Genomic DNA, 24,636 nt, shown 5'->3' with positions numbered 1-24,636 from the left:
CTTTCTTGGTGCTTTACACTGCAGTGGAGAGCAACAGACCCTAAACAAGATAAATAAACAATATATGGAGTAGGTAGGCTGGTGAGAGGTGCCAAGGAGAAAAATGAAGCCGGGAAGGGGCTGGTGTGGGAGGGCATTACATCTGAAATAAGGTGGTCAGGAAAGCCTCTCTGACCTGTGACATCTGAGCAAAGGCCTGGAAAAGAGAGAGTGAGCCTGCAGGCCCTGGGGAAGAACAGACTGGCTGAGGGGACAGAGTGTGGAGGCTGGAGTAGAGAGTAGAGCGAGGGAGGGAGGAGGGGAAAAGTCCTGGGGCAGGACGGGTTTGTCCCGAGCGCCCTCCCTAGCTCTGGAGCTGCCTGGCTGGGCCCCTGGAGGGCAGGAGAAGATGATAGGAGGGTGGGCAGAAGCCAGGGTCCTGAAGGAGAGATAACTGGACAGGAGGCAGGAGGAGGAGGCCAGGGAACCCCGGGGACTCTGGAAAGAAGCCCCACTCTTGGAGGGGACCGTGGCTCTAAGAGTGATTGAGGCCCAAAGCGGGGCTTTTAATCATCTAAGTAGTAACAGCCCCTCCTTTTCCCAAGGGGGCAAAGCTGACCTGTCTGCATACAGGATGGGGTTTCTCCCAGCACCTCCCTGTGATGAGAAGGGCAGCTGTCACCATCCCCGTTTCATAGGAGTCAAATTCAAGGCTGAAGCGGCTTAAGCAAGTTGCCCAAAGCCACTCAGTTACTTGACGACAGAGCCTGGTCTAAAAAACACAGTCCCGGAGTCCTGTGGGATGGCTCAGATGGCTCAGGGTTAAGGGCGCAACGGCAGCCAGGGCAGCGCTCGTCCCCACTGTCACCATTATATCTCAGCCTCACATCCCCCTTTCTGCTCCCTGAAGAGTCTGTGCCTGTCTCTGTCTTTGCTCATGCTGTTCCCTGTGGCTGGGATCCACTCTCCCAGAGGTCTGGGGTAGCTGAACCACCCCTGACATTACTAGACCCACTCCACCCCTCTGACCTTGACCTTGGCTTCCTCACTCTCCTGTGGGAATGGTCATCCCAACCTCGGAGGATCATGTGCTCCGGGCAGGCGCGGTAGTGATGCAGGGGGCGTGGTCCAGTAGAGCAGAAGCAGGAAGGCCGCAGTCTCTAATGGGGTCATCAGGGCTGGCTCCAGCCCATGGCCACCTGGGAAGTGGTGATCAGGGCAGCCGGGCTTACTTTTCTCTTTTCTTTTTTTTAATTAAAATTTTTAAACTTTTTTTTTTTTTAATGTTTATTTTTGAGAGAGAGAGAGAGAGAGAGAAAGTGAGTGGGGAAGGGGCAGAGAGAGAGAGGGAGACACAGAATCCGAGCAGGCTCCAAGCTGTCAGCCCAGAGCCTGATGTGGGGTTTGAACTCATGGACCGCGAGATCATGACCTGAGCCAAAATCAGATGCTTAACTGACTGAGCCACCCAGGCTCCTGCCCACCACCCCCCCCTTTTTTTTTTTTTTTTTTTTTGTAAATTGCAGCCAGGCTTACTTTTACTGAAGAAGGCAGAAACCTGAACTTCTGCATGAAATCTCAACATCTTAAAATATGGCTAAGTCAAATTGTTTTGGTTTTGGTTTGGTTTTTGCCTCAAAAAATTGGGTAAACACTCAGATTTGTTCCTCTTCACAGAGATCTTTAGTCAAGGGCAAAAGACTTCTAGGATCTGAAGAGAGACCAGAGTATAAGTCAAATTGTTTGTTTCTTTAAGTCAAATTGTTTTTAAATACTCTGTGAGTCAGACCAAGCTAATATGCAGTGTTCCTGAACTGGTAAATCACAGATAGATTTTCCTTTAAGTGTATTTATTTTGAGAAAGAGAGGGTGGGGGGGGGGGTAGGGGGGAATAAGTAGGGGAGGGGCACAGAGAATCCAAAGGGGTTCTATGCTGACCGCACAGAGCCTGATGTGGGGCTCAAACTCAGGAACCACGAGATCATGACCTGAAGTCAGACGTTTAACCAACTGAGCCTCCCGGGCACCCCTCACAGATAGATTTTTTATTCCCTTAGTGATAGTTGAAATAGCACGCCCTCCGGGAAGCCCTCCCTGCTTCCCCGGCCTTAAGAAAAGGGCTGAGCTGAGATCTCGTACAAGACTCACATGGCTCCTAGGGTGTCTTTCGTGTTGTGGACCATGTGAGTGCGCCCCTGGAAGGGAAGACTCGGCTTGTTCAGCCAATGGGTCAGTATTCGTGTCTGTATCGAGAGTATGGCTTGCTTCACGAGGGGGCCGCCTCAGTGTGCCTCAACTGCAAAATGGGCTTAATGGCATTGCCTAGACCGTGGGGTTTCTGTGAGAGCTCAGTGAGTGAAACCAGGTAGAGTGGCTGGTATACAGTGAGTGCTCAATAAATGCTACTAATACCTCCCCTCCAGTCTTCTCCATTCGGTCCCCACAGCTATAGCTTGTGAGCCACGAGTCGACCGTGGGCAGGGACTGCCCTCTCCTGCTCACCAGTGGATCCCCAGCGGCTGGGACTTCTTAGCGCTTAGTAAATGCTTGGGGAGGGAGTGAATGGACACCTGCCTGAGAGGAGGGCCTCCCTGCCTCTCACGGAATGACAACAGGGTCCTGGAGCCTCCAGTACTCCCAGTGCACCATCCACGCTGCCACTGGTCTGGGTGGGGCGGGGGGGGGGGGGATGTCTCTAAAACAATCACTGACCCCGACTTTCCCCTGCCAACCCCCCAACCCCACCTCAGGGGGGCCCCAGTGTCCGCAAGCTAAGGGTCCAGATCCTTAGCTCAGTATTTGAGGCCCTTCAGGGGCTCCCTGGCTGCCCCCCACCTGCCAGCTCATCCCCTCCCGCAGCCGGCTGGCCAATCCAAATCGTCCCTCAAGATTCAGGTCAAGGGTCACCTGTCTCTGCTCTGTGCCCCTCCGGGCCCTCTAATACTTTGCTGAACCTCTGACCTCCAGGGGGACTCCCATGTGTCTGCCCCCTCCCTGGGATGCAGGGACTGTGTCTTCTTAGCCATGACGTGTAACCTCTGACATTATGTACCTGGAGACTCAGTTTTCTCACCCGTCAAATGGAGCTAATATCCGCTCACAGTGCTGTTCTGAGTTAATAATGTAACCGTCTGACACAAGAGAAGGGCTTGATAAATTGCTTTCCCAGCCTCTTTGTTTTTTGGTTGTTGTTTGGCAATCCTGCTGACTAGGGTGCAAGGGAGAGGGCAAAGTTCATTGGACGGGGAAGGTTTGTTTCACCCGGGCCCCAGGAGAGATGGATGTGGCGATGGGAAGGAGGAAAACAGATTCAGAAACCTGCAGACAGGCAAACAGAAACTTGCAAACTGGGGCCAGAAAATTCTAGAACAGACTGTTTCGAGAGTTACTGGGAGCACCTGTGGGGAGGGGGAATTGGGTCCCATGGGATGCAGCCAGGATTGGTTGAGGACCCACAGTGAGAGGGGCCCTGGGCCAGGAGGAGAAACATAGCAATTACGGACACAACTTCTCACTAGGGGGCTTATGGTCAGCCTGCGAGGGGGTTGGGAGACAGACATAACCAGGTTACAATGTGTTCAGTGTTTGAAAGGAGGCAACACCCAGTGTCACTGCAGCCCACGTGGGAAAAGGATTAATTCCTGGGGCTGGAGGAGGGGTCAGGGAAGGCTTCCCCGAGGAGGTGGCTCAGAACAGAGCAAGAGAGGCTGTGAGCAGTCCGTGAACTTCTAAAGGCCGCCTACCACATCTGGAAGAGGCAGATGTCGGCTCAAACCCGGAGGACGTTTGTCACGTGGGACCCGCTCACAACTGAACAAGGCAGTGAGGTCTTCAGCTCAGAAGCTGGGAAGCCCCTGCCGGAGCCATTGACAGTCCAACCCGGGGGGCTTCGAGCCGATGAGGCTCCGGGGGGCTCTGGAGAGGATGAGAGCAGAGGTTTCCCCCGCCCGGAACCGCCTCCTCCGTGGTTGCCCCCCAGGCAGGTAGCTCCACCAGGCCTGCCCACGCGTCCCCCTGGGGGGGGCTCAACCACCCCAAAACACAACCTACCGGGAGAGCCTGTCCTCTGCTGAGCGGATGGCCTTGCTCCTCCTAGCACAGGCCTGACATGTCGGGGAAGCTCAGTGCAGTCGCCGAGGAACAAAAAAGCGTCTGCTGTGGCTCTAGTTCCATAGGGTTGGATCCCCTCCCGACAGCCCTTTCCTCGTATGTTCAGCTCCCGGGGGAGACCCCACTGCTTGTACCCCAATACGACTCTCCCCATAGTAGCACAAGCCTCAATTCTTATTTGGGAACATTGTTCTCCAGAACGGACTGCAGTCCGCTCTCTTCCTCCTGCCCCGTCTTTGCCTTCTGCTGGACTAATGGCACTTGACAAGGGTCAAAGGTTCTTACGAGGAGGAGGGGCATGCTCCTCAATCCACCCTCCCACCTGCTGGCTGAAAGGCAGGTGTGATGGCTGAGGCTCAAGCAGCCATCTTGGACACGAGGTGGAAGCCAGGTGTTAAAAATTGCACAAAACAGGGGCACCTGGGGGGCTCAGTCGGTTGAGCGTCCGACTTCGGCTCAGGGCATGATCTTGCGGTTCACGAGTTCGAGCCCTGCGTCGGGCTCCGTGCTGGCAGGTTGTAGCCTGGAGCCTGCTTCGGATTCTGTGTCTCCCTCTCTCTCTGCCCCTCCCCCACTTGTGCTCTGTCTCTCAAAAATGAACAAACATTAAAAAAAAAAAAAAAATAGCACAAAAGGCTAAAAAGTCTGCCATCCCGGCCCCCCGGCTCCAGGCTAGTTACTTCCCTGGTAAGCTCCTCTCAAGTAAGCCAGTTATTTTTAAATTTTGTTTCATATTATATGCAGCTAAACCCAATCCTTCTTTATAAAGCTCCCGGAAGCCCCAAGCCTGGGAGGCCACACAACGGGACGGCGGTGAGAGGAAAAAATCCAGGTGTGGAGGCTGGAGGGGCTCTGGGGAGAAAAGACAAGTTCTCCAGAGGGTTCTGATTCCACCACTTCTGGTCCCAAGACTGGCAAAATCGCTGACTCAATTTCCTCGGTCTGCTGGAGGAACTGATGTCACACACAGGAGAGAGTGGCTGAGAATTTAATACTTGTAAACGGCACAAACCATAGATGTGGGTGGTGAGTGACCCCGTGTCTCTGGGGATGGGAGACGAGACGTGGGTCAGACGTCTCAGCGGCAGCCGTAGGCACCCTGCAGGTGCACCTGGGAAGTGGCTCCTTTCAGCCCCAGGGCAGCCCTAAGAGGTAGGTGTCTTGCCATCTTACGCATGGTGACAGACCCAGAGAGGTCAGCACGGCGAGGCTCACGCGAAGGCCAAGGGGCCGAGCCAGGATCTGAACCCGAGCCCTGCTGTGTGCACAAATCCCTCGGATCCGGGGTGTTGTTCTGCTCCCGGAGGCCTGTGAGGGCCAGGCTCACGCTCGCTGCCCTGGGTTGAGCGCTAGAACCACCTGGAGAGCTGGCGGGCCCCACCCCTCTGCCCAGGGTGGAGTCGGCCGGGCGGAGGGAGTCACCCCACCCCCGAGAACCGGGAAGCAGCAGAGAGAGCAGGTGGAAGGGGCTGAAGAGCCAGGTCACAGGTCCTGTGCTCCGCGCCAGAATCCCAGGAGCCAGCGAGCGGCAGAGGGTGGTGGCGGCTCACGGGGTTCCTCGACAGGTGCTCCGGCGGTCCTCACCGTACATCTATCTACCTGCTGCAGGCAGGATTCCACCCTGCTCGGTCAGGGGACGGGGGGGGGGGGGGGGGGGGGGGGTCAGGCGGCTCACTCACAAGTGGGGACAAGGAAGGGACGGGGGGCGTGAAAACCCAGCAGCCTTGCAGAACACCCGCTGGCCTCCTGAGGGGTCTGCCTGGGAACCGCCACGCTTTCGAGTGAGTCGAGACACATTCTCTTTAAAAGGGGTTAATCACGCCTTGATCGGTGTCTCTCCGCGAGCTGCTGGAAGCCTGGGGAGGATGCCCAAGTTTGGGGCTGGGGAATGCTCTGGAACTCATCTGCTTTCAGCACTTCGATTTCAGCTGAGGGGACCAAGGAGGCCACGGAGAAGGGACAGACCCACAGCCTCAGCCGGTAACGGGCAGAGGCTGGCAACGCTCAGCCACCTGCCTCGGCGGCCCGCTTCGCAGAGCAGCAGGACGACTCCGGACCCTAGCAGTGGTTATGCTGGCCTGGAGCCCGGGTGAGGGGGCCCAGACCCAACACGACCTTTTCACCCCCATGGGGAAGACTGCTGGATGGTGAGGACGGACCCACTTCCCCGACAGGTTCCACCCGCTCACAAGCCTGCCCTGGGCACGTGGCACCAGGGTCAGGGACAAACAGACCACAGGGGCACTTAGCTTCACAAATCCGAGGACGGCTCGGTGGGAAGCCTTCCCACTAAGCAAGATGCCCCCGACTTGGCTCTGAAGTCTCCTCCTGAGGGAAGCCAGCTCTCAGCTGCCTGCCCCCTTCCAGCGTCCAAGCTCTGGGCCACAGAGGAACTGCCTCCCAAGCCGGGGCCGCAGAGTCACCCCCGCAGTGCTGGGTTCCTGGGACCGCCAGGCGGAGACAGGACGGCCCCTGACAGCCCAGGCTGGGGCGTGGCCTGGTTCTCGGGGCTCACTCTCCGCTGTGCCGGACTTTGCCCGTCAGCCGGCGGCGCTGGGTCTTGCTCGTACGGGTGGCACTCGGGGGCTTCTTGGTGGAGTCTTGGGCCCGTCGGGGATGTTTCCTCTTGCCCTTTTTGCGACTGTGTGCATGCAGCGAAGCCGTGAGAGCAGAGATCCTGTAGGAGGGTGCAAGGCTGGTGAGGCTGGGAACAAGGCATGGGTGGGAGGCCGGGTGGCGGGGTGACTGATCGCCCGGCTCACGGAGGACGTTGGAACAGGCCTTGAGTGCCGGGAGAACCACACGCATGCCAAAGGCAGCCGGCTCTGACCCCAGAGGCCCTGCCAGCTCCTCAGCTCATGAAAAGGCCTTTACCCCAGGCACCGAAGGCACCCAGGGCTGGCCATTCTCAAGGAGTGGAGATGGGGGACAGTAAGGAGGGAGGGACTCCTCAACAGGCAAAGCAGAGCGGCTGCTCCAGGCTCCACACCTGCCCCGTGCCACCCGCCACAGGCCAGCGAGAGGCGACTCCACAGGCCCGGCCACCACTGTCAGCCATGAGGGAGCAGTGTCATAGGGGAGGACAGGCCAGGGCTCACCGCTGGGACAGGAGGGGATCTCTGGACTTCCTGGGTAAGGCTCTGGTCAGCTTCTCCGTGGATGACGCCTCTTCCTCGGACCCGTGCCCGGCCGCTTGCTAAAGAAGCACAGGACAAGGACTGTCACACAGAGTGGCAGGTCGGGAAGCCTGACCCCGAGCAGTCACGGCTATGTCACGTGAGGGCATGGCCTGCCGCTTCGAGGCCTGGCTCGGGGGCTCGGAGAAGGCCGCGGGTGGAAAAGCCACGTGTGCCCCCAAAGCGGGGATCACACGGGGAAGAGCTGTGTCTCGGAGCCTCACCCCCAGTTTTCGAGTTCTTTCACCTGTGAACGTCTGACCGTCCACCGTAAGCGGAGGCCGGGAGGACTGTGCGGAAGAATGAGCACAAAACAGAAGGTGAGGGCGAGACCACTGAGGGCGTGACAAGGCAGCAGCTCAGGACTTAAGGACACGTGAACCCGCGACAGGAAGTGTGGTTTGCCTCGTAACCATGTACGTACAGGTATTTCCGGGAAAGGCCCACACAGCCAGGCAGACACAACTTCAGCCGGAAATAAACGTCTCAGATGACACTTAACTGGGAGGCTTTTTGATGTTTTCAATGACGTTCTGCTCTCTTTCCTTTTCTTTAATTGTTCACTTGTATTTATTTGTCGAGAGCTGAGGCCGGTCCGCCCGCGTAGCATTTCCTTGTCACTTCCCAAGCCTCTCCCTTCGCTCACACCCCCAGCAGTCGGTGCCCCTGACCCTGCCGAGGCGAACAGCCTGTGACACCAACGGAAGCGGAACACGACACGCTGCCGCTTCACCCAAAAGCAGCGTTTTCAGTCCGCCCTTTAGCAACGGCTCGGTGCGTCATTAGTCAAGGCGCGCTGAGTGCTTTTAAAAGGGGGGGATCCTTTTTTTTTTTTGATGTTGGTCGCAACCTGCTAACACCTCCCAGCTCAAAGCCTGACAACTTCCGTGTGACTGCTACCGTGCAGCGGATGTGACCACAATAAACGGCGATCTTAGGTGCTTCTCTCGGATTAACCGCTTTTACACTCACGGCAACCGCCACGAGACAGGCGCTATCACCAGTGACCCCCCCCCCCCCCTCCGCCACTTACTGGGGCAGAAAGGAAAGCTGGCAAGGCAGACACCTGCCCACGCTCCCACAGCCGCTCAGGCATGGAACTGGCTTCTGGAAGCCCCAGGGTCAGGGATTTGGTCCGGGCTCTAACGAGCGCCCAGCAGGGAGAGAGCCCCCGGCATTGCAATCCCCAGGACATGGGCCAGCACTTAGCAACCCCGACAAGCCGGTCTGCACCTGGGCCCCTTCCCTCCTGGGGCCGGAAGTTACACCCACCTCGGGTGGGGGCAGTCCCAGCAGGCGGGCCCCCGAGAGGTCCAGGTCGCTGATGGTGGTCACGGTGACCGTGTGGTTGGGATGGTCATACTGCACCGACTCTGTCTTCGCTGTCACCAACCTGTCCAGTTCGTCTGCCTCCTCTGTGCAAGGTGGGCAAAGAAGCGGGTCGCAGCCTCATAGCACAAGTGACCACATTCTAACCCCCCTCCCAGCCCTGGAGCGCAGCGGCCCCCACTACTCTATGGGAGAGTGTCCAGGGAAGTCACCGGCTCCAGAGCCTGGCCTGTGGACAAATGTAAGTGATTCAACTCCTCCCTTGATGCTCCAGGGGGACCTCAGACCATCTGGTTCTCATCTAGGACAAACCCGATGTGACCCCAGCAGCTGCTGCTGCCCATTCCCTCTACCCCTAGTCCCTCCAGGCCTCAGAAACTGGGCTTTCTGCTAAGGAATCGCTTTACCAAGACGTCTGTCCTCCTCGTCTCTGATCCACTCACATTTATTTATTTTATTATTTTTTTTTTTAATTTTTTTTTTTTTAACGTTTATTTATTTTTGAGACAGAGAGAGACAGAGCATGAACGGGGGAGGGGCAGAGAGAGAGGGAGACACAGAATCGGAAGCAGGCTCCAGGCTCTGGGCCATCAGCCCAGAGCCCGACGCGGGGCTCGAACTCGCGGGGCTCGAACTCACGGACCGCGAGATCATGACCTGAGCCTAAGTCGGACGCCCAACCGACTGAGCCACCCAGGCGCCCCTGATCCACTCACATTTAGACGTCCCTGAACACCACCCGTGACCCCCAGGTCACCACCAAGACGCCTAGAGCTAGGGCAGTTGGCTTCTGTGCAGCCCCCACACCTCTCCCCTTTCACCCACCAAAGGATAAAAAAAAAAAAAAAAAAAAAAAAGCCTAGGCCTGTTAGCTGTTCTCCAGGTCCGGGCAAAGCTGGGACTTACCCAGAGCCTCCTCTCTCTCTGCCAGCATCTTCAAGTACTCCTGATGGCGCTAAAGCCAAAAGGGAAGGGAACACAGTGAGTATGGCCTCTCCGGCCAACCCCAGGCAAGAGCACTGCTCCCCTCCAGGGTGAGTGAGACCATGTGTGGCTCGGGATGAAACACTAGGAGATTCTATCCTGAACCTTCCCCAGACCTGGGCCCACCATGATTCTACCTGTACAAACTGCTCCCCAGGCCTGCCCACACCTCCCCTCATTCCTGCAGATACCCCTATTAAGGCTAACCAAGGCTGTAAATCCCTTGGGAGTCAGATATAGATACAGATATATTCAGATACATATATATTCAGATATATATATATTCAGATACATATATATTCAGATATATATATATATTCAGATACATATATATTCAGATATATATATATATATATATATATATATATATATACACACACACACACACACACACACACACTCTCTCTCTCTCTGTCTCCCTAGTTCCCTTCCTCCTCCCCCTGCACCTCCTCCCGGAGTTTCTTCTGCTCCTCCTTGAGACGATGCTTGATCTCCTCAATGGCTGCCTTCTTCCGCTCTACCTTCCGCTTATGGAAGCCGGTCAGGTACTCCCTACCAGAAAGAGGCAAGGGAGAGTCAGGAGGGGACACAAGGAAAGGAAGGCTCACTCCAGGGAGAGAAAAACCACTACTTCTGTACTGCTCCAAAAATTAACACGGGTTTAACTCACGTATTCCTCACAACAACTTGTAAGTAGGTACCAATTCCCCGTTTACAATTGGGGACACTGAGGCACAGAGAGGCTAGGTCACTTGCCAAAGGTCATAGAGAGTGTAAGTTTAGGAAGAAGAGGGAGATGCTGCCTCTTTCCACCCACCACCCTCCAAGGCTCTCGACTTCAAGCAACAGGGCCAGTGGGGGCCCTTCTACATTGCCAAATTCCATTACCCAGGGGATTAAGCCATTTCTAGCAAGGCCACTTTTAATTTTTTTTTGTTGTTGTTTATTCATTTTTGAGAGAGACAGACAGAGTGTGAATGGGGGAAGGGCAGAGAAAGAGGGAGACACAGAATCCGAAGCAGGCTCCAGGCTCGAGCTGTCGGCCCAGAGCCTGACGTGGGGCTCAAACTCACGAACCGTGAGCTGAAGTCGGACACTTAACCAACTGAGCCACCCAGGAGCCCCCTTAGCAAGGCCACTTTTAAGGCCACACTCATCCAGACATCTGCAAACTTTCCACCCGACTGGCGCATTTGCCCAGGACACCTGCCCCCTGGACCCAACTGTAGGGCCTGTTGACGCCACCCTGTGTATCCTGACGATGCTCCAGCATTCCCCTCTCCTATCTGATCTTGGCTCCTTCTCATCTCTCTAGTGCTGGCTGCACCATCCCCAAATGTTCCGGGGCCCAACACTAGGTTTTTCGCTGACCCGCTACCATATGCCAAAGTGGCACTCTGAATGGATAGCATCTGACGGACTGGACGCTGAGGCTCAGGGGTCCAACTCAGGGGTCCTGCGATCAGGCTGGCACACACACCGAAGGAGCTCAGCACACGTCTTGACGAGTGAATACGTGAACTTGAGCCACTCTCATCTCATTCACTCATCACTCATCACCAACAGCTGAGTCTACCGCGTGTGGGGCGGCTGGGCTGGGCTAGGGAGGTCGAAGCCACCGCTACGAGCCGCCAGCTCCCAGCCGAAGCGCACACAGCAGGAGCAAGGTGCAAAGTGAGCAACGAGAGGGCGGGGCGGGCGGTTCCATTCCCCACGCTGGGGGCCGGTAGCGGCCGCTTCCATTCCGCAGTGGGGGTTGGTGTCGAAAGGGGGGGGGGTGGGGGCAACGGGCCACGCCAAGAGGGAGGGGCCGGAAGGGACCTCTGCGTGAGTGGAAACCGCCCGGGCCAGGCCGTGGCCTTGGCCGGCAGCCCGAAGGAGATCCGCTCCAGGCTTGGCACTCACCGCCGCTTTTCTTCGTCGAAGCTGAGAACGAGCCTCGGCCTCCGGTCGTCGCCATCTCGCTTCTTCTTCTTGTTGCGGCCCATAGCGGTGAGGCCTCCGGCAGCGCGCCGCCCGCACGCCTAAGACACTTCCGGGTGTACCGTTTTTACCCTCTCGGGCGCGCCGCGCGCTTAGGCTCCGTCGTTCCGTTCCTCAGGCCCCGCCTTTTAAAGGGGCCGCGGGGCCGGCCTCCCCAGCCCTGCGTTTTGGGTGTTCCCCCTCCGTGATTCCTAACCCCAATCCGTCTCGTAGACTAGCAACAGTGAAAGCGAGGTTCCAGAGCCTAGCACGGTGGCCGGCGTGCAGTAGGTGCTCAGTACGGAGATATTAGTAAACGGGCCAAATATTTCTGATCCTACTTTTGATTCTGATGTCAACTCGTTGGTGGTCTCCCAAGAGCACACTTCTGGGGCCAAACTATCTGGATTAGAACCCTGGTCGTCCACGTACAGCTGTGGTTCTGGACCAATTGCCTTTGCTTTGCCCCAGTTGGCCTATTTGTAAAATGGGGATAATTACAGTGACTTTGTAGGGCTATTGCAAGGCAGTGGTTTTCAAACTTTGGCTTGCGTCAGAATCCCCCAGAGGACTTGCTGAAACACAAATGGCTTTGCACCTGCTTTGAGTTCCTGATTCAGCCGGTCTAGAATGAGCCCCATAATCTGCATCGCTAACACGTTCTCAGGGGTTGCTGGTCCACGGACCACGCTTTGAGAACCACGATTCTGAGGAAAGGTGAGTTATGTCACAGTGTGTGTAAGTAAGACATGCCTCGCACGTGTTTGCGACACAAGCCGTCTCCCCTGTCTGTGTGTCAGTTTCCCGGAGTGTGCCATGGGGGTGTGACAGCACATCCTCTACTGAAAATGAGGGCACGCATGTGAAGGCGTTCAGTAGAACACCACCTGCAGGGGCGTTGTAGTAACTAGGATTGTATGCCTGAATCCCCTATCTCAGTTCATCTGTGCTGGGTGCCGCAGACAAGCTGCTACCCTTGCTTTTAAAGACTGGCCAGTCTGGCAGGGTCACAGTGCAGGGAGAAGCACAGGAGGCTGCAGGAGCTCAGTGTTGGCTCCTCCAGTGCAGAGGGCTTCTCAGAGGAGGTGACCCCAGAACTAGCTGAGAGTAGGGACATCAGAGGAATAAAAGGCCCTTAAGACTCCGCCCCCTTCTCCTTTGACAAGTAACGGGAGCCCAGAGAGCAAGTAAACACACGTGCATCGAGTGCCTACTGTGTGCCAGGCACACGGAGAAGAGACGTGTTCTTTCAGCAGACGCAACGTGTCCAAGGTTACAGGGCTACTCTGTGTCCAAGCTGGGACTTGAACCTGAGTCTGTGGCCTCGTGGTCCAGCTCCCTGGGCCACTGGCCTGAGGGATCCCTCCCCCAGGAGCTCGCGTGCCCGCTCTGGAGGGCAAGATGTGGACCCTGACCGTGGGTTTTGGAAGGAGCCAGACACACAGTGGGTACATCTCTCTGTGAATGTCGAACCCATTTCACAAGGGGGCTCTGCCTGAAGGGTTCCATGCTGGGTGCTGAGAGGAAGTTATCCTCGAACCCAGGGCACAGCAGGGGACTGCCCCAATGGTGGGGCTTCAGGGTGATGAACACTTGCCCTTCTGACTTTTTGCCCCTCAGTGGCCACACCCTAAAACACCCCTGGTACCCTCCCTCTGGGTAGAAGCATTGCCCTGGCTCCGGTGATGCCCCCAGCGATGCTGGGCTTCCTCCTGGATCCCCGGCACTGGGTCTCAGGGCTGCTGCCTGCTGTTTACCAGGTTCCGCTGCCCCAAGCAGACTGGCTATAGATGAAAAGTGCCGCAGGACTTGATAAATCATAAACTTCCCTGGGCTCCTTCCCTCTCCACGGTCCACCCGTTCAGTCTTCCTCTGTGCTGAGGAATGTTCTCGGGGCCTCCCGTGGATTATCTCAGTTGACCTTGCCAACCTCCCTGTGACTTGTGTGTAAGTAATACATGCCTCGCACGCTGCTCTCGCCCCTATTATACAGGTGAGGAAACGGAAGCTCAGGCAGGGGAAGTGCCTTGGCCAAAGTGGCTCAAATAGTAAGTGGGGTACAGAGCCATTCCCTGACTTCTGTCCTCCCCGAACTTCCAGCCTGACACAGAGACAGGGACCGAGGAAGGGGACAGCTGCTTCTGCAGGACCTTGTGTGGGGAGCTCTGGGTGGTTGGCTCTTGCAGCCCATCCAGCCCTTGCTGCCTGCCTGCCCCTGCGGAGCTCTGGGAGACCTCGGGTCCAGAAGCTTCCAGTGCAGAGCGAAGCCTGCCACCTCAGGCAGGCACCGTTACTCCACACTTCCCAGGGCATTTCAGGTCCCCTTGCCCCAGGAGAGGAGACAAGGGCCTAGTACCCCACCCAGACTCCAAAACTTGAGAGCCCTTTATGGCAGCTCATGGTCTAAAACACCTACCCCTCTTTGGATGGGTTTCTCCTTTGAAATCATTTTTATGGTTACTGAGCACCTACTGGGTACCGGGCACCATGCATTTCTCTACATTATTTCAGCTAATCTTTGCAACAATCCCACAGGGTGGATACGAGTATTTTTCCAATTCGGTAATGAGGCAACTGAGTTCAGAGAGGTCTAGCAACCGGTCCTAGGACACACAGTGATGGAACTGGGGTTTGAACACAGGCATGTTTGACTCTGAACCCAGTTTCCTTCCTCCAAACCCAGTGGTTTCATTCCCTATCTGCCCCAGGGCTTTCCTCTGCCCCGTTGTAGTGCCTCCCAGACCTGGTGTATTGTGGGTGTTCAGCCCGCCTAAGGAGCATCAGTGGGGCTGAACCCCGAGGCCGGGGAGAAGACAGTCCAAGAGACACTTTCTCCGTTGTCCAGCAGAGGGCGCCCCACCACAGCCAGACTTCCAAAGCCGTTTCCCTTCAGGCGGCCACTCGGGTGCCCCAGGAGAGCCCGGAGATGGGGTGTGGCTCGTGGCAGACCCCAGCGTGTGCACTCCATCCTCCTGGGGCCGTCTTATAGGGATGTTCTCTCTAGGGGACCCACTGAGATGGGAATCAGCCACCCAAAAGGGCTCAGGTGCAAATACTCCCATTTTACAGATAGGGAAACTAAGTCTCAGGGTGGAAAAGTGCCACTGTGAGTCCCACACCCAGCGCTGCCCGGAGAATGAAATTTGCCAGCCCTTCCCCCCAACCCCCCCCCCCCACCACCCCGCATACACACACAGCTCAGGAGATAGTGCCCTAGGGTTTGGGGGGAGCCCACACTGAGGTTCTGAGCCTGAGTCATCCAAAACATTGGCTCGGTTCTGGGGGCTGTTTCTCAGGGAGGTAGGGGCCTGCGGCAGGGAGCAGGAAGGAAGAGGTGCTGGGAAATGGTCGGTCTGCAGGGTGGCCCGGCCACCAGCTCAGATCCCATCGCTTGTGACAAGGAAGTGTGATGGGCTGGGTTAAACACCGCCCTCTGGGGTGACAGAGCCTGGAGGGTCTTGAAGACGTGTCCTCTTTGGACATGTCTCTCCAATAAGAGGAGAGACACATGGACACCTCATCTCAGGCCGAGTGAGTTCCCCGAGTTCCTCTGCCCTGCAGGAGGCCTCTGGGGGCCTGGAGGCTAAGCTGCAAGTCTGCTCGGTTCTCCGTGGGGGCGGGGGTGCTGGCATGGTCCCTCCACACCCCAGTTCCTCCTCTACAGAAACAGGCCAGCAGGGGCTGCCTGGCTGGCTCAGTCTGAAGAGCATGTGACTCTTGATCTCAGGGTCATGAGTTTAAGTCTCACATTGGGGGTAGCGATTACTAAAACTAAATAAACTTAGGAAAAAGAGAAGAAAAGAAAAAAAAAAAAAAGGCCAAGGCCCGTTGCCCAAGCCCATCTTTCCCGGAGTCGGGATGAGGGTCCTGCCCCGGGGCCACGGAACCAGCAGTTTCCAGACTAGCACCCTGGCTGCCCTTACACTCCAGCATTGGGGTATGTGGCCTGGGCCCCACAAAGCTGGGATGCCTGGGGAGCCCCATAGGGCTCAGCTGGGCCCGGTGCAGGCCAAGGGGTCCTGTCATCATGCAGAAGCACTTTCCTCCCCTTCAAATTCGGGTAAGAATGTCTCACGAGGTAGTGCAGCAGGGATGGGAAACTGCTCCCCACCTTGTGCCAGGCATTAAACTTGACCTGCTTCACACATCATTTCATCTTCAGGACAGCCCTCCGATAGGCTCAGAGAGGTCAGTTAACATGCACGAGGCCACACAGCTCGTAGCCCCCACACTCTGAACCAGAGCTCTTTCTGGCCCACGAAAGCCAATGAGGGGAGCCTCAGGGATTGGTCCCGCCCCCTCCCCCTGTGCTATCAGATAACCATGGCACGGATCGGTCTGTCCATGCCTCTTTCCCCCTGGTTTCATTTATTCGGCATCTTTTGAGCACCTACTGTGTGCTGGGGCTCACTGGGTTGGGAGCTGTTTGAGGACTGTGACTGCGTTTCACTTAGCAGACACCAGTCCCCTCCTATGCACCGAGTTCCCTGTTTGGCCCTGGGGACCCAGGGGAAGATGTCCCTGCAGGGGGGAAGATGTCCCTGGCACTTAAGAGGTGTGCACCGAGGAGGTGAATGGAATAGAAGAAAGGAGCGGAGCCTGGGGGAATTGGTGGCAACCCTCTTTCCCGCACCCTCCCCCCTCCACACACACACACACACACACACACACACACACACACACACACGAGGACACGAGGCTGGGCTAGGGAGAGGACAGGCAGCTGCCTTTATTAGGGGCCATGAGCCGGCTGGCTTCAGTCAAAGGCCATGCACTTGATCTTGAAGTCGCCATCGGCTGCCAGGTAGCTGATGGCCTCCAGGTTGAGGCGGTTGGGGAACTTGAATGTGTGTCCATCTGGCAGCTTGACGGTCAGGTCGGCCTGGTCGAAGGAGATGCACACCTGGCGGGGCAGAGAAGGGCAGTGAGTGGTGTGGAGCCCGGGCTGGGCAGTCATAGCCAGCAGGTCCTGGGCCCTCGGAGAGCTCCTTCCTCAAGGAGCCCTAACAGCAGCCCCACTTCCTGGGCGGGGCTGCTGAGGCTGGGAGAGGGGCTGGCGCTCAGCTCATTGGCCATCACGCAGCAAGTGAGGGGAGGGAGGGGACTGGGGCAGAGGAGGGAGGGGAGGGTGGGACCTAGGTGTTCAGCCAGTATACCCAGCTCCGCCCCGCCCACTGCCCCAGGCCCCAGCCCACCTCGGCGACCGTCCCCGGCTGGAAGGGGAAGGCGGACTCGCGCTGCTCGGCGCCCCAGGCCCCCGCGTCCTTGCTATTACACACGATGGTGTTGACGTCTCCGTGCGCTTCAAAGCGAGGGTTGAAGTGCAGGCACAGGTTGTCCTTGTCTTTGCCCAGGTTCAGCACGAAGCTGGGGGGGAGCAGGGGGCATTGAGGCCTTCTCGGCCAGCTGCAGCCCCCTCAGACTGACCAGCCGGGGCCACTCAGTGCACCATCACTGAGCGGGGAGGCAAGACACCTGGACCCTAGTTCTGGCCCTGCCACCTCCTTGCCGTGTGACCTTGAGCAAGTCCCTGGCCTTCTGTGGATTTCAGTCTCCTCATCTGCACAATGGGCGGCAGTACAAGAAGGATCGCTAAGGGTCTTGCTGTGCTGACGGCCAAGACTCTCGCTCACCGACCTTAGTGTCCCTTTGGTCAAGGATGGGGACTCCTTCCAGAAGGTGACCTCTGGGAGGGCAAGTGTCCTGTCTGGTATATCTCTGCACTCCCCGTGCCCAGCATGATGACACACAGTAGGTGCTCAATAACGATGGCGCAAATAAACACATAATAACAATAACCGGGTTCATGGGTTCCAGCCCCGCATCAGGTTCCGTGCTGACAGTGCAGAGCCTGCTTGGGATTCTCTCTCTCCCTCTCTCTCTCTCTCTCCTCCTCCCCACCCCAACCCCCCCCCCCGCTTGCATACACTGTTTCTCTCTCTCAAAATAAATAAACTGAAAAAAATAATAATAACAGCAATAACACATTTGCTGAGTGGAGACAATAGCAATACCCCCGGGGGTGGGGGGTGGGGGTAAGAATGAAATGGACAATGCATGTGAAATGCACGGCTCTTTCTAACGTCCGCTGGTCATCACCAGCATCGCTGAGAGAGAGAGAGAGCCAGCATCTCACCTCCTCCACACCACCACCTGCCCCCTCCGTGATAGGGTAAGACTGAAGCTCGGGCGGTTGGAGGACTGGTCCAAGGTCACATGGCTGCTGAGAAACTAGGCAGCTGGCCTCGTGAAGGAATGAAGGAAGGACCGGAGGGACGAAAGGTTGAGTGAGTGAAGAGCGCGGGAAAGAAGGACCTCCGAGGGCCAAGGGCGGGGCGACACCCCTCGTTCCCTCTCCCGGGCCCCCCCACCCCCACCCGCGGCCTTGGCTCGCGCGCACAGTGGGGGCAGGGCCAGCCAAGGTAGATGACGAGGCCGCAGCTGGTTTAGTTTAAGAGGCTCCGGCAGGGAGGGAAGGGGGCGAGTATACAGGGGGCGTCCAGACCCCGCGGAGGAAGTGACTCACTCAGAAAACGCCGCCGCCGACAACCCCCCCTCGCAGCCGGAGGGAGGGGCGGGGCCTGGCCGGCCACGCCCCTGCCAGACGCGGGGCCGGACCCTCGGGCTCCAAGCCGCCTGCCCCCGCCCCCCAATCCGCACCCCCTCACCTCTTGGCTTCGGGGGCCACCTCGCCCCGCACTCTGAGGCACTCGCCAGGTTTGAGATTCAGGTTGCTGGCGACCAGACCCTGCAAAGACGAGACCACAACCAGCCGGGTTAGAGGACGCAGTGCCCGGGGGTGGGGCGGCGGGGTGGAGTCGTCCCCGCCCGGGATCCTCTGACCCGGCCTGCGGAAAGCCTGGGGAATCGGTAGCAAGTTCTAGACTCTTTCTCTGTGTGGTCCTGGGCAAGTGCCTGCTCCCAACCGGGTCCTTTTCCTATCTGTAACACGACTGAGGTCGTAGAAGCCAAGATCTGAAGTTTTTGCGGTTCGGCTTGAGGATTTTGGATTCAGAGTGGCTATGCTCCATCCCTTCGTTTAATAGATGGAGAGAATCTGACTCGGAGTGAGTGACACTGCGATTTGGTGGCAAAGGAAGGGGGATGGAGAGGTCCGCCCTTCGGTTGGAAAGGAAACAGCCCGGGGCTGGGCGATCCCCCACCATCCCCTTCGAGCCCCTCGGTGCAGAGAGGGGCAGGGGCTGGAGAAGAGACCCCTAAGGGGCGCAGCCAGGCCCCTCTGCAGAAGGGAGAGTGGCCACCGGCCGGAGTCAGCAGCCTGGCTGGTTCAACACTAGCAAGATCGAGCGCACAACTTAACCGGCATGAGTGGTTCCTTCTGCCAGAACCGTGAACCCTTTCCCTCGGGGCCTGTGGAAGAGGCTTGCCTCCTTCTCTCTCCCTTAGCACCCGTCTCCCAGCATGGGGAGTGGCGGGGAGGGTTACCCAGCCCCCACCCGACTAGCCTGGACAGAACCACCCTCCACCCACTAACCCAGGCAGGCGCCCTCCCGGGCAGCCTGTCTCAGATCCTGGCGACTTTGCAGAGCTCTCTGGAGCAGAGGATGACTCTGCCCTGGCCCAGCGACTGGGGACAGCTGCAGGAGGGGGAGGGGACAGGAGGCTCTTTGGGGTGGAGGAGGGGGAAAGGGACAGCGGCTCGGGCGTCCTTCAAGTGCCTCCCTACCCCACCAGTTGGCCACACCCTTCTGACTCCCACTTATCAGGGAGCTGCAAAATGTCAAACCTTGGCAGAAATAACTGTGCTGTCAGACCCTGAAGGAATTCAGATAAGTCTGAAGCCAGAGAAGGCCTTTGGGGACCATGGCGCCCACCCCCATTTTACAGACGGGGCCACTGAGGCCCAGAAGAAAGAAGGCCCTTGTTCCAAGCCACACCCTGGGGACTAGAACCCAGATCATCTGCGCCTACTCTCCTCTGTCTGCCCCCACGCCATCCCTGGGCCTTGGAGCGGGGTCCCCGCACTCACGCAAGCCATGATTGAGGACGGGAGAATGTTCCTGCGGACTGCGGCACCAGTGGTCTCAAGACGCTAGGAGAGAGATGGGCCCCCGGGGCCGCTCCCACCCTTTTAACTGGACCAGACTCCGGTGAGTCCCGCCCCCCTGGGCGCCCAACCAATTGCAAGTCAGGACAGAGAAGGGGGCCCCACTGGAGGCGGAGTCAATGGAATTTTGAAGCCCTTCGGGAGCAGAGGTGACCAATCGGAGCGGTAAACCCCCTTCTTCTTTAACCACTCCCCCGGGGTCCAGGCTCCACCTCCCATTCTCCTTCATCCCTCCCCACCCCCCACCCAAAAAATTGTGCTGTGGCAGGGATTGGGGGAAGCCAATGGAAAATAGTTTGAGGATGAGTTAGGCACGAGAGTTGGCGGGAAGGGGGCCTAGGGCCAGCAGGCCGAGCTCCGGGGGTAGCCAGAGAAGATGGCTGAGGGGATACAGGGTCCTTCAGGGAATTAGAATTGGGGTTCTTGAGGCTGCCCTGGCAGGGACCAGGGCGTGGCCGCGCTGCAAGGCCTCTGCAGAGAGCCCAGGACCATTAACCACAAGGCCCTGGCCCCACCCGGGCCTCCCCCGGAAGCAGGGATTGTGGCTGCTGTTCAGGCTTCTCGCTAGCGCTGAAGAAAGGCTGGGCCGGGTGCCAGGCCTGACGCTGCTGCCTCCGGGGCTCAGGCCTCAGGCCTCAGGCCTCCTGAGGGGCCTGCTGGGGATCTTCCAAAAGCCCCTGCCTGACAGCCTCCGGCTTGAGAGTCAGGCCTGGGAGGCGGCCCGGGATGGGCCGAGCCGTGAAGGGTTGGGGTCCCCCCTCTGAACATCCCCCCCTCCTGCTCGCTTCCCATCTGTCTCTCCAAGGCTAGGCACTGCCTTTTCTTTCTCTAGTCATTTAGCAGACATTTTACTGAGCATCTACTATACGCTGGCCTGTGAGGAGTCAAAGGTGAACTCCATCCAGCCCCTGCTTTCAGGTAGCACACTGCTGGGGCCGGACCTGGCCAGGAACCTGAGTAAGTAGCATGTTGCTGGCTCTAAGGGAAGTCATGAACAAGCACCGTGGTGCTGAGGAGAGTGTCCAGAGTGTGAAGAAGGTGGGTTTTGAAGGACGGATGAAGAAGGAGGGCCTGGCTTTCCAGCGTGAGCAAAGGCGCAGACCGGAACAGTGACCATCTGGGCATGGCTGGAGTTTGGGGTATGTTGGGGAAAGATGGGGCATGGGGCCGGGAGGCCAACAGTACGTGGATCATGAAGGGCCTCTTTAAGGGGCTTGGCCATTGTTTTAACTGAGGGTGCTGGGGAGCCATAGAAGGTTATAGGGAAGGTGAGTATTGAGGACAGACACGAGTTACAGGGAAGATCGCTGCAGCAAGAGTTGAGGGTGGATTGGAGGGGTGCTCGCCTCATACCCAGGAGCCAGGAGGAGAGAGGGGGATGGGGAGCACTGGGCAAGGTGGGGCACTTACTCGGAGAGCTGTCATTGGGACCTCCTTCTCCGCATTGCCATCTCCCTTCTGAAATTGCCAGCACCGAAGATGTGGACCAGGAGGGACTCACATCTGGAGGCCAGGCCCTCCACTGCCCCCCCTCCACCCCACCTTCCTCCGGATGACTGAAGCCCACCCCTGGCACAGCGTCGTTGGGCCTCGACGCAGGCCGCCCCCTGTCTGAGCCCATCACCCCTCGGAGACCAAGCCTCCGAAACCAACCACAGCTGCTTCAGTTTTTCCTCCAGGGCCTCTCCTAAACCTCAGTGCAGGGAGGGGGTGGGCGGAGCCAGCTCCGAGGCCTTTCCTGTGTGCTTCCCCTCCAAGGGCCACGGACACCGCCTGATCAAGCAATAGGGGCATTTGAGGAGTCCTGGACCAAGGAGCAGAGGTGGTTCCGGCACAGTCCTTTCCTGGCTGCGTCGCGTGGGTCTGGGCTGGCTGTCCCAGCCCAGCAGGAGGGCTCCCAGGGCATCAAGAGCTGCTTCCCCCCTGCTTCCCCCAACTTGGAAGACAAGCCCAGCACCACGAAGCGTTTGCTGTTGGACGAGGGGCTGCTTTATTCTCCAGGGTCTGGGCAGCTGAGGGCTGGTAGAGAATCGGCATGGCGTGGGGAACGGGCCTCCGGAAAGGCCCCTCTGGGAGTCTGGGGAGTTGGAATCCGGTCCCAGCCCTGCCACGCCGTCCCCCAGGGCATCCTGGCAAATCAGTCTGCCCATCTGTAAACTGGGGAGGTGAAACCCTGCTCTCCCACACAAGGTTACTACGGGGTGGAATTCATGTCTGTTTCACTAAATAGGTGATTCCCCCCCCGCCCCCACAATCTCAGAAGGTTTTAGCTTCCCTCTTGTCTCTTTCTAGGCTGAGCTTACCTTTCTGGGGTCAACACCTCTGGGAAGTCTCCCTCTTACCCCCACCTTACCCCCAACAGTCCCTGCCTGCCTATGCTGGAGCAGGGAGTCCCTCCAGATTCCAGTGTCCCCTGTAACACGGGTCATGGTTTTCCCGGGTGGGGGCAGGGACCAGGTGCACTGTGTGTGCCGAGCTCCCGCCCAGTCCTCGGGGCCTCCTAGCGATGGCACCCGCTTATCTGCCGGGCCCTGTGCCCGGCGCCTTGCTTTCATATATTATCTCATTTCATCTACACCTCCCCCCTGCCTGATGCTTGCCAGCTGGGATGTACCGCACAGGGAAGCCGCTCCGGGCCCCGAAATGAACGAAGCTGGTGTCAGAATCGGGAGAAGGGAGGCGAGTCCTAATTTGGGGGCTGCCTGGCTGGGACTGCGGCCAAGGACCTTACCCTCGCCGAACCTGTTTCCAGGCCTGGAAAGTGGGAACGTTACCATTCACTGACTGGCTGCAGGATTACAGAGGTGATGTGGGGGGGGCTCCACATTACTTCTCTCTTCTGCACCCTCAAGGCCAAGGCTCCCACCAGGGGGGCTCTCCTTCTCCCTCACTGCTCTGCAGCAGGGGCAGTGAACTCTCTGGGATATTCCCCCATTCTACAGGCAGCTCTATAGGCTGGACCTTGGCTCCTGCTGTTAGAAATGAGCTCAGCACCTCTGGACGGGGGACCCAGGCCAGCGCGGCCCTTCCCAGCCTGCCGACTCCTGCCCTGTCCTGCCCGCTCCTGCCCTGCCCATGTGAAGCCAGTCCCTCCTCCAGCCGGCAGTGGCAGGGAGGGCTGCCAGACGCATTGAAACACCATCCACACCCCTCAGCCAACCTGACTGGCCCAGCCGGGGATGGTGGAGGTGACCAGAGCAGGCTCCGAAGTCCTAGAAGTCAGAGCAGGAAGCGACCCCAGAGATTCTGCACCTGATCTGCTCCCTCATTTAAGGATGGAGCAGAAGCCACCCAAAGAGACCGGCTACTTGGCCAAGGTCACACAGGGAGCTAGGGCTGAAGTGACTTCCGTCTATGGAGCCAAGGAAAGAACGTGATCCCGGGATACCTGGACCTCAAAAAGTGATCTTTTCCGGGGTGCCTGGGTGGCTCAGTCGGTTAAGCGACCGACTTCGGCTCAGGTCATGATCTTGCGGGTTTGTTGGTTCGAGCCCCGCGTCGGGCTCTGTGCTGATGGCTCAGAGCCCGGAGCCTGCTTCGGGTTCCGTGTCTCCTTCGCTCTCAGCCCCTCCCCCACTTGTGCTCGGACTCTCTCTCTCAAAACTAAATAAATGTAAAAAACCAGTGATCGTTTCCTCCTGCTCCATGAAGGGAAGAAGGGACGGTGGCAGGGTGGGGGGATGCCCCCTAAGCTCAGGCACTCTCCCAGCCCCCACTTACCTTGCCCATCCGTCTTACCTCCCTGCCTTCGTCTGCTGCCCAGACAGCCACCTCCCCACACACAGTGGGCTCCTGTCACTTTTGCCTTCCCCCCCTGGTGTCTGTCCCCCTTCTGATTACAGGCCCTCACTCGTCTTTGGGGAACTACCTCTCCTCTCCCAGGAGGTCTGGGTGGGGTTGAGGCCCTGCCATTCATTAGCCCTCTAGGGCTCAGGCATGAGTCTTTATTTTTGTAACGTTTTCTTTTGCCATAATTATAGACTCGCAGGAAGCGGAGAGCTCTTTAAGAGCTTAGAAAATATTTGAGACCTGAAGAGAAAAAATGTATTGGCTCTGGAATGGTAAAACTGCAAAGCTGAAATGAATCAACCTTTATTGTACTCCCGCTTAAAACCTGGTGGTGGTAAAAACAGAAACATTTGGAAACAATTTTCTTGGGTTGAATTTTCTTATTTCAAAATTGTGTCCAAGTCTTCCTAGAGGTTGGTCACTCCTACCTTAGATCCCCATGGCCAAATAATGTCTCAAACGTATAAAAATGCTTTGGAAATGCATAGCAACCTCCCCGCCCCGCCTATATTTAATGTGGGACTTAAGGGAAGGGGGTGCATTTTAATGTTTTCTAGAATATGCCTGGGGCCTGTGTATCAGGAGAGTTTTTGGGTGGCAAGTAACAGAAAACTCAACAGAAATCATTCTAAAAACTATAAAAAAAATGTTTATTAGAGAGAGAGAGAGAGAGAGAGAGAGAGAGAGCACAAGTGGGGGGAGGGGCAGAGAGGGAGGGAGACACCGAATCCGAAGCGGGCTCCCAGCTCTGAGCTGTCCGCACAGAGTCCGACGCCGGGCTCGAACTCACGAAACGTGAGATCATGACCCGAGCTGAAGTCAGACGCTTAACTGACTGAGACACCCAGGTGCCCCATCAACAGAAATCATCTTAAAATTAAGGGAAACTTTCACATCACAAAAATCTGGACCGAGGAGGTTTCCGTGGCAGCTAATTCAGTGGCTCAATGAAATCATCCGGGATCTGGGTTCTTGTATGATTGTGGAGCATGGCTGCGGAGACAGTCCTAGCTTTTCTATGTGGCCATAATCCAGGATTAGTCCTTGCCCCTAGGAGAGGCCAGCTAAAGGATTTGGGGTGAACAATGTTAACATCTGCTAAGTATTCTCAAGTGAATCAGTGCAAGATATATACAAAGGGTGATTGAGCAAATTGGTCAAATATCGACAACTGGGGATCCAGGTTCATTATCCCACTGCTGCACCTTTTCTGCTGTTTTGAAACTTCTCTAAACTAAA

The 24,636-nt window shown here is 57.3% G+C and overlaps 2 protein-coding genes, 1 long non-coding RNA gene, 1 other non-coding gene and 1 pseudogene across 7 annotated transcripts; 1 reads left to right on the top strand and 4 right to left on the bottom strand.

Moving 5' to 3' along the window:
- Positions 1–1,604: 1,604 nt before the first annotated feature.
- On the bottom strand, positions 1,605–1,710 carry LOC128775118 (U5 spliceosomal RNA; annotated as a pseudogene).
- Positions 1,711–5,736: 4,026 nt separating this feature from the next.
- NOL12 (nucleolar protein 12) lies at positions 5,737–11,611 on the bottom strand. Its single transcript, XM_019446838.2, has 6 exons — positions 11,484–11,611; positions 10,025–10,130; positions 9,501–9,549; positions 8,538–8,680; positions 7,188–7,285; positions 5,737–6,766 (listed from the first exon to the last, which is right to left on the bottom strand). The coding sequence occupies exons 1-6, from the start codon at positions 11,564–11,566 to the stop codon at positions 6,601–6,603; spliced, it is 645 nt and encodes a 214-aa protein (XP_019302383.2). The 5' UTR covers positions 11,567–11,611; the 3' UTR covers positions 5,737–6,600.
- Positions 7,953–8,081, bottom strand: LOC128775194 (small nucleolar RNA SNORA21). Its single transcript, XR_008419837.1, has one exon. It is a non-coding gene; the product is annotated as a small nucleolar RNA SNORA21 (small nucleolar RNA).
- On the top strand, positions 11,455–24,064 carry LOC109265544 (uncharacterized). 4 transcript variants are annotated; one of them, XR_008419764.1, is made up of 4 exons: positions 18,069–18,607; positions 19,389–20,751; positions 21,367–22,412; positions 22,551–24,064. It is a non-coding gene; the product is annotated as an uncharacterized LOC109265544 (long non-coding RNA). The 4 variants fall into 4 exon arrangements; XR_008419763.1 differs by lacking the exon at positions 18,069–18,607 and adding an exon at positions 11,455–11,570 and having other exon boundaries at positions 21,367–24,064; XR_008419765.1 differs by having other exon boundaries at positions 19,389–20,747; positions 21,367–24,064.
- Positions 16,246–19,642, bottom strand: LGALS1 (galectin 1). The gene is made up of 4 exons (XM_053896036.1): positions 19,531–19,642; positions 18,209–18,288; positions 16,736–16,907; positions 16,246–16,443 (listed from the first exon to the last, which is right to left on the bottom strand). The coding sequence occupies exons 1-4, from the start codon at positions 19,537–19,539 to the stop codon at positions 16,297–16,299; spliced, it is 408 nt and encodes a 135-aa protein (XP_053752011.1). The 5' UTR covers positions 19,540–19,642; the 3' UTR covers positions 16,246–16,296.
- Positions 24,065–24,636: the final 572 nt, after the last annotated feature.

The sequence above is a fragment of the Panthera pardus genome, unplaced genomic scaffold (assembly GCF_024362965.1).
Source record: "Panthera pardus isolate Hobbes unplaced genomic scaffold, ASM2436296v1 HiC_scaffold_6, whole genome shotgun sequence".
Taxonomy (NCBI): domain Eukaryota; kingdom Metazoa; phylum Chordata; class Mammalia; order Carnivora; family Felidae; genus Panthera; species Panthera pardus.
Note: the sequence above shows the minus strand (reverse complement) of the source record. Positions and strands in the feature narration are given on the sequence as shown.

Bases quoted from the DNA above. Each gene is read 5' to 3' on its own strand.
- NOL12 (XM_019446838.2), bottom strand. From the start codon at position 11,566: ATGGGCCGCAACAAGAAGAAGAAGCGAGATGGCGACGACCGGAGGCCG. The intron at 10,131-11,483 runs GTGAGTGCCAAG...TCTTTCTGGTAG, and splicing joins TTCGACGAAGAAAAGCGGCG to GGAGTACCTGACCGGCTTCC. The intron at 6,767-7,187 runs GTGAGCCCTGGC...ACCCTCCTACAG, and splicing joins GATCCCCTCCTGTCCCAGCG to GATCTCTGCTCTCACGGCTT.
- LGALS1 (XM_053896036.1), bottom strand. The intron at 16,908-18,208 runs GTGAGGGGGTGC...GCTCCCCCCCAG, and splicing joins GTGGCCCCCGAAGCCAAGAG to CTTCGTGCTGAACCTGGGCA. The intron at 16,444-16,735 runs GTGGGCTGGGGC...CTGCCCCGCCAG, and splicing joins AGCCGGGGACGGTCGCCGAG to GTGTGCATCTCCTTCGACCA.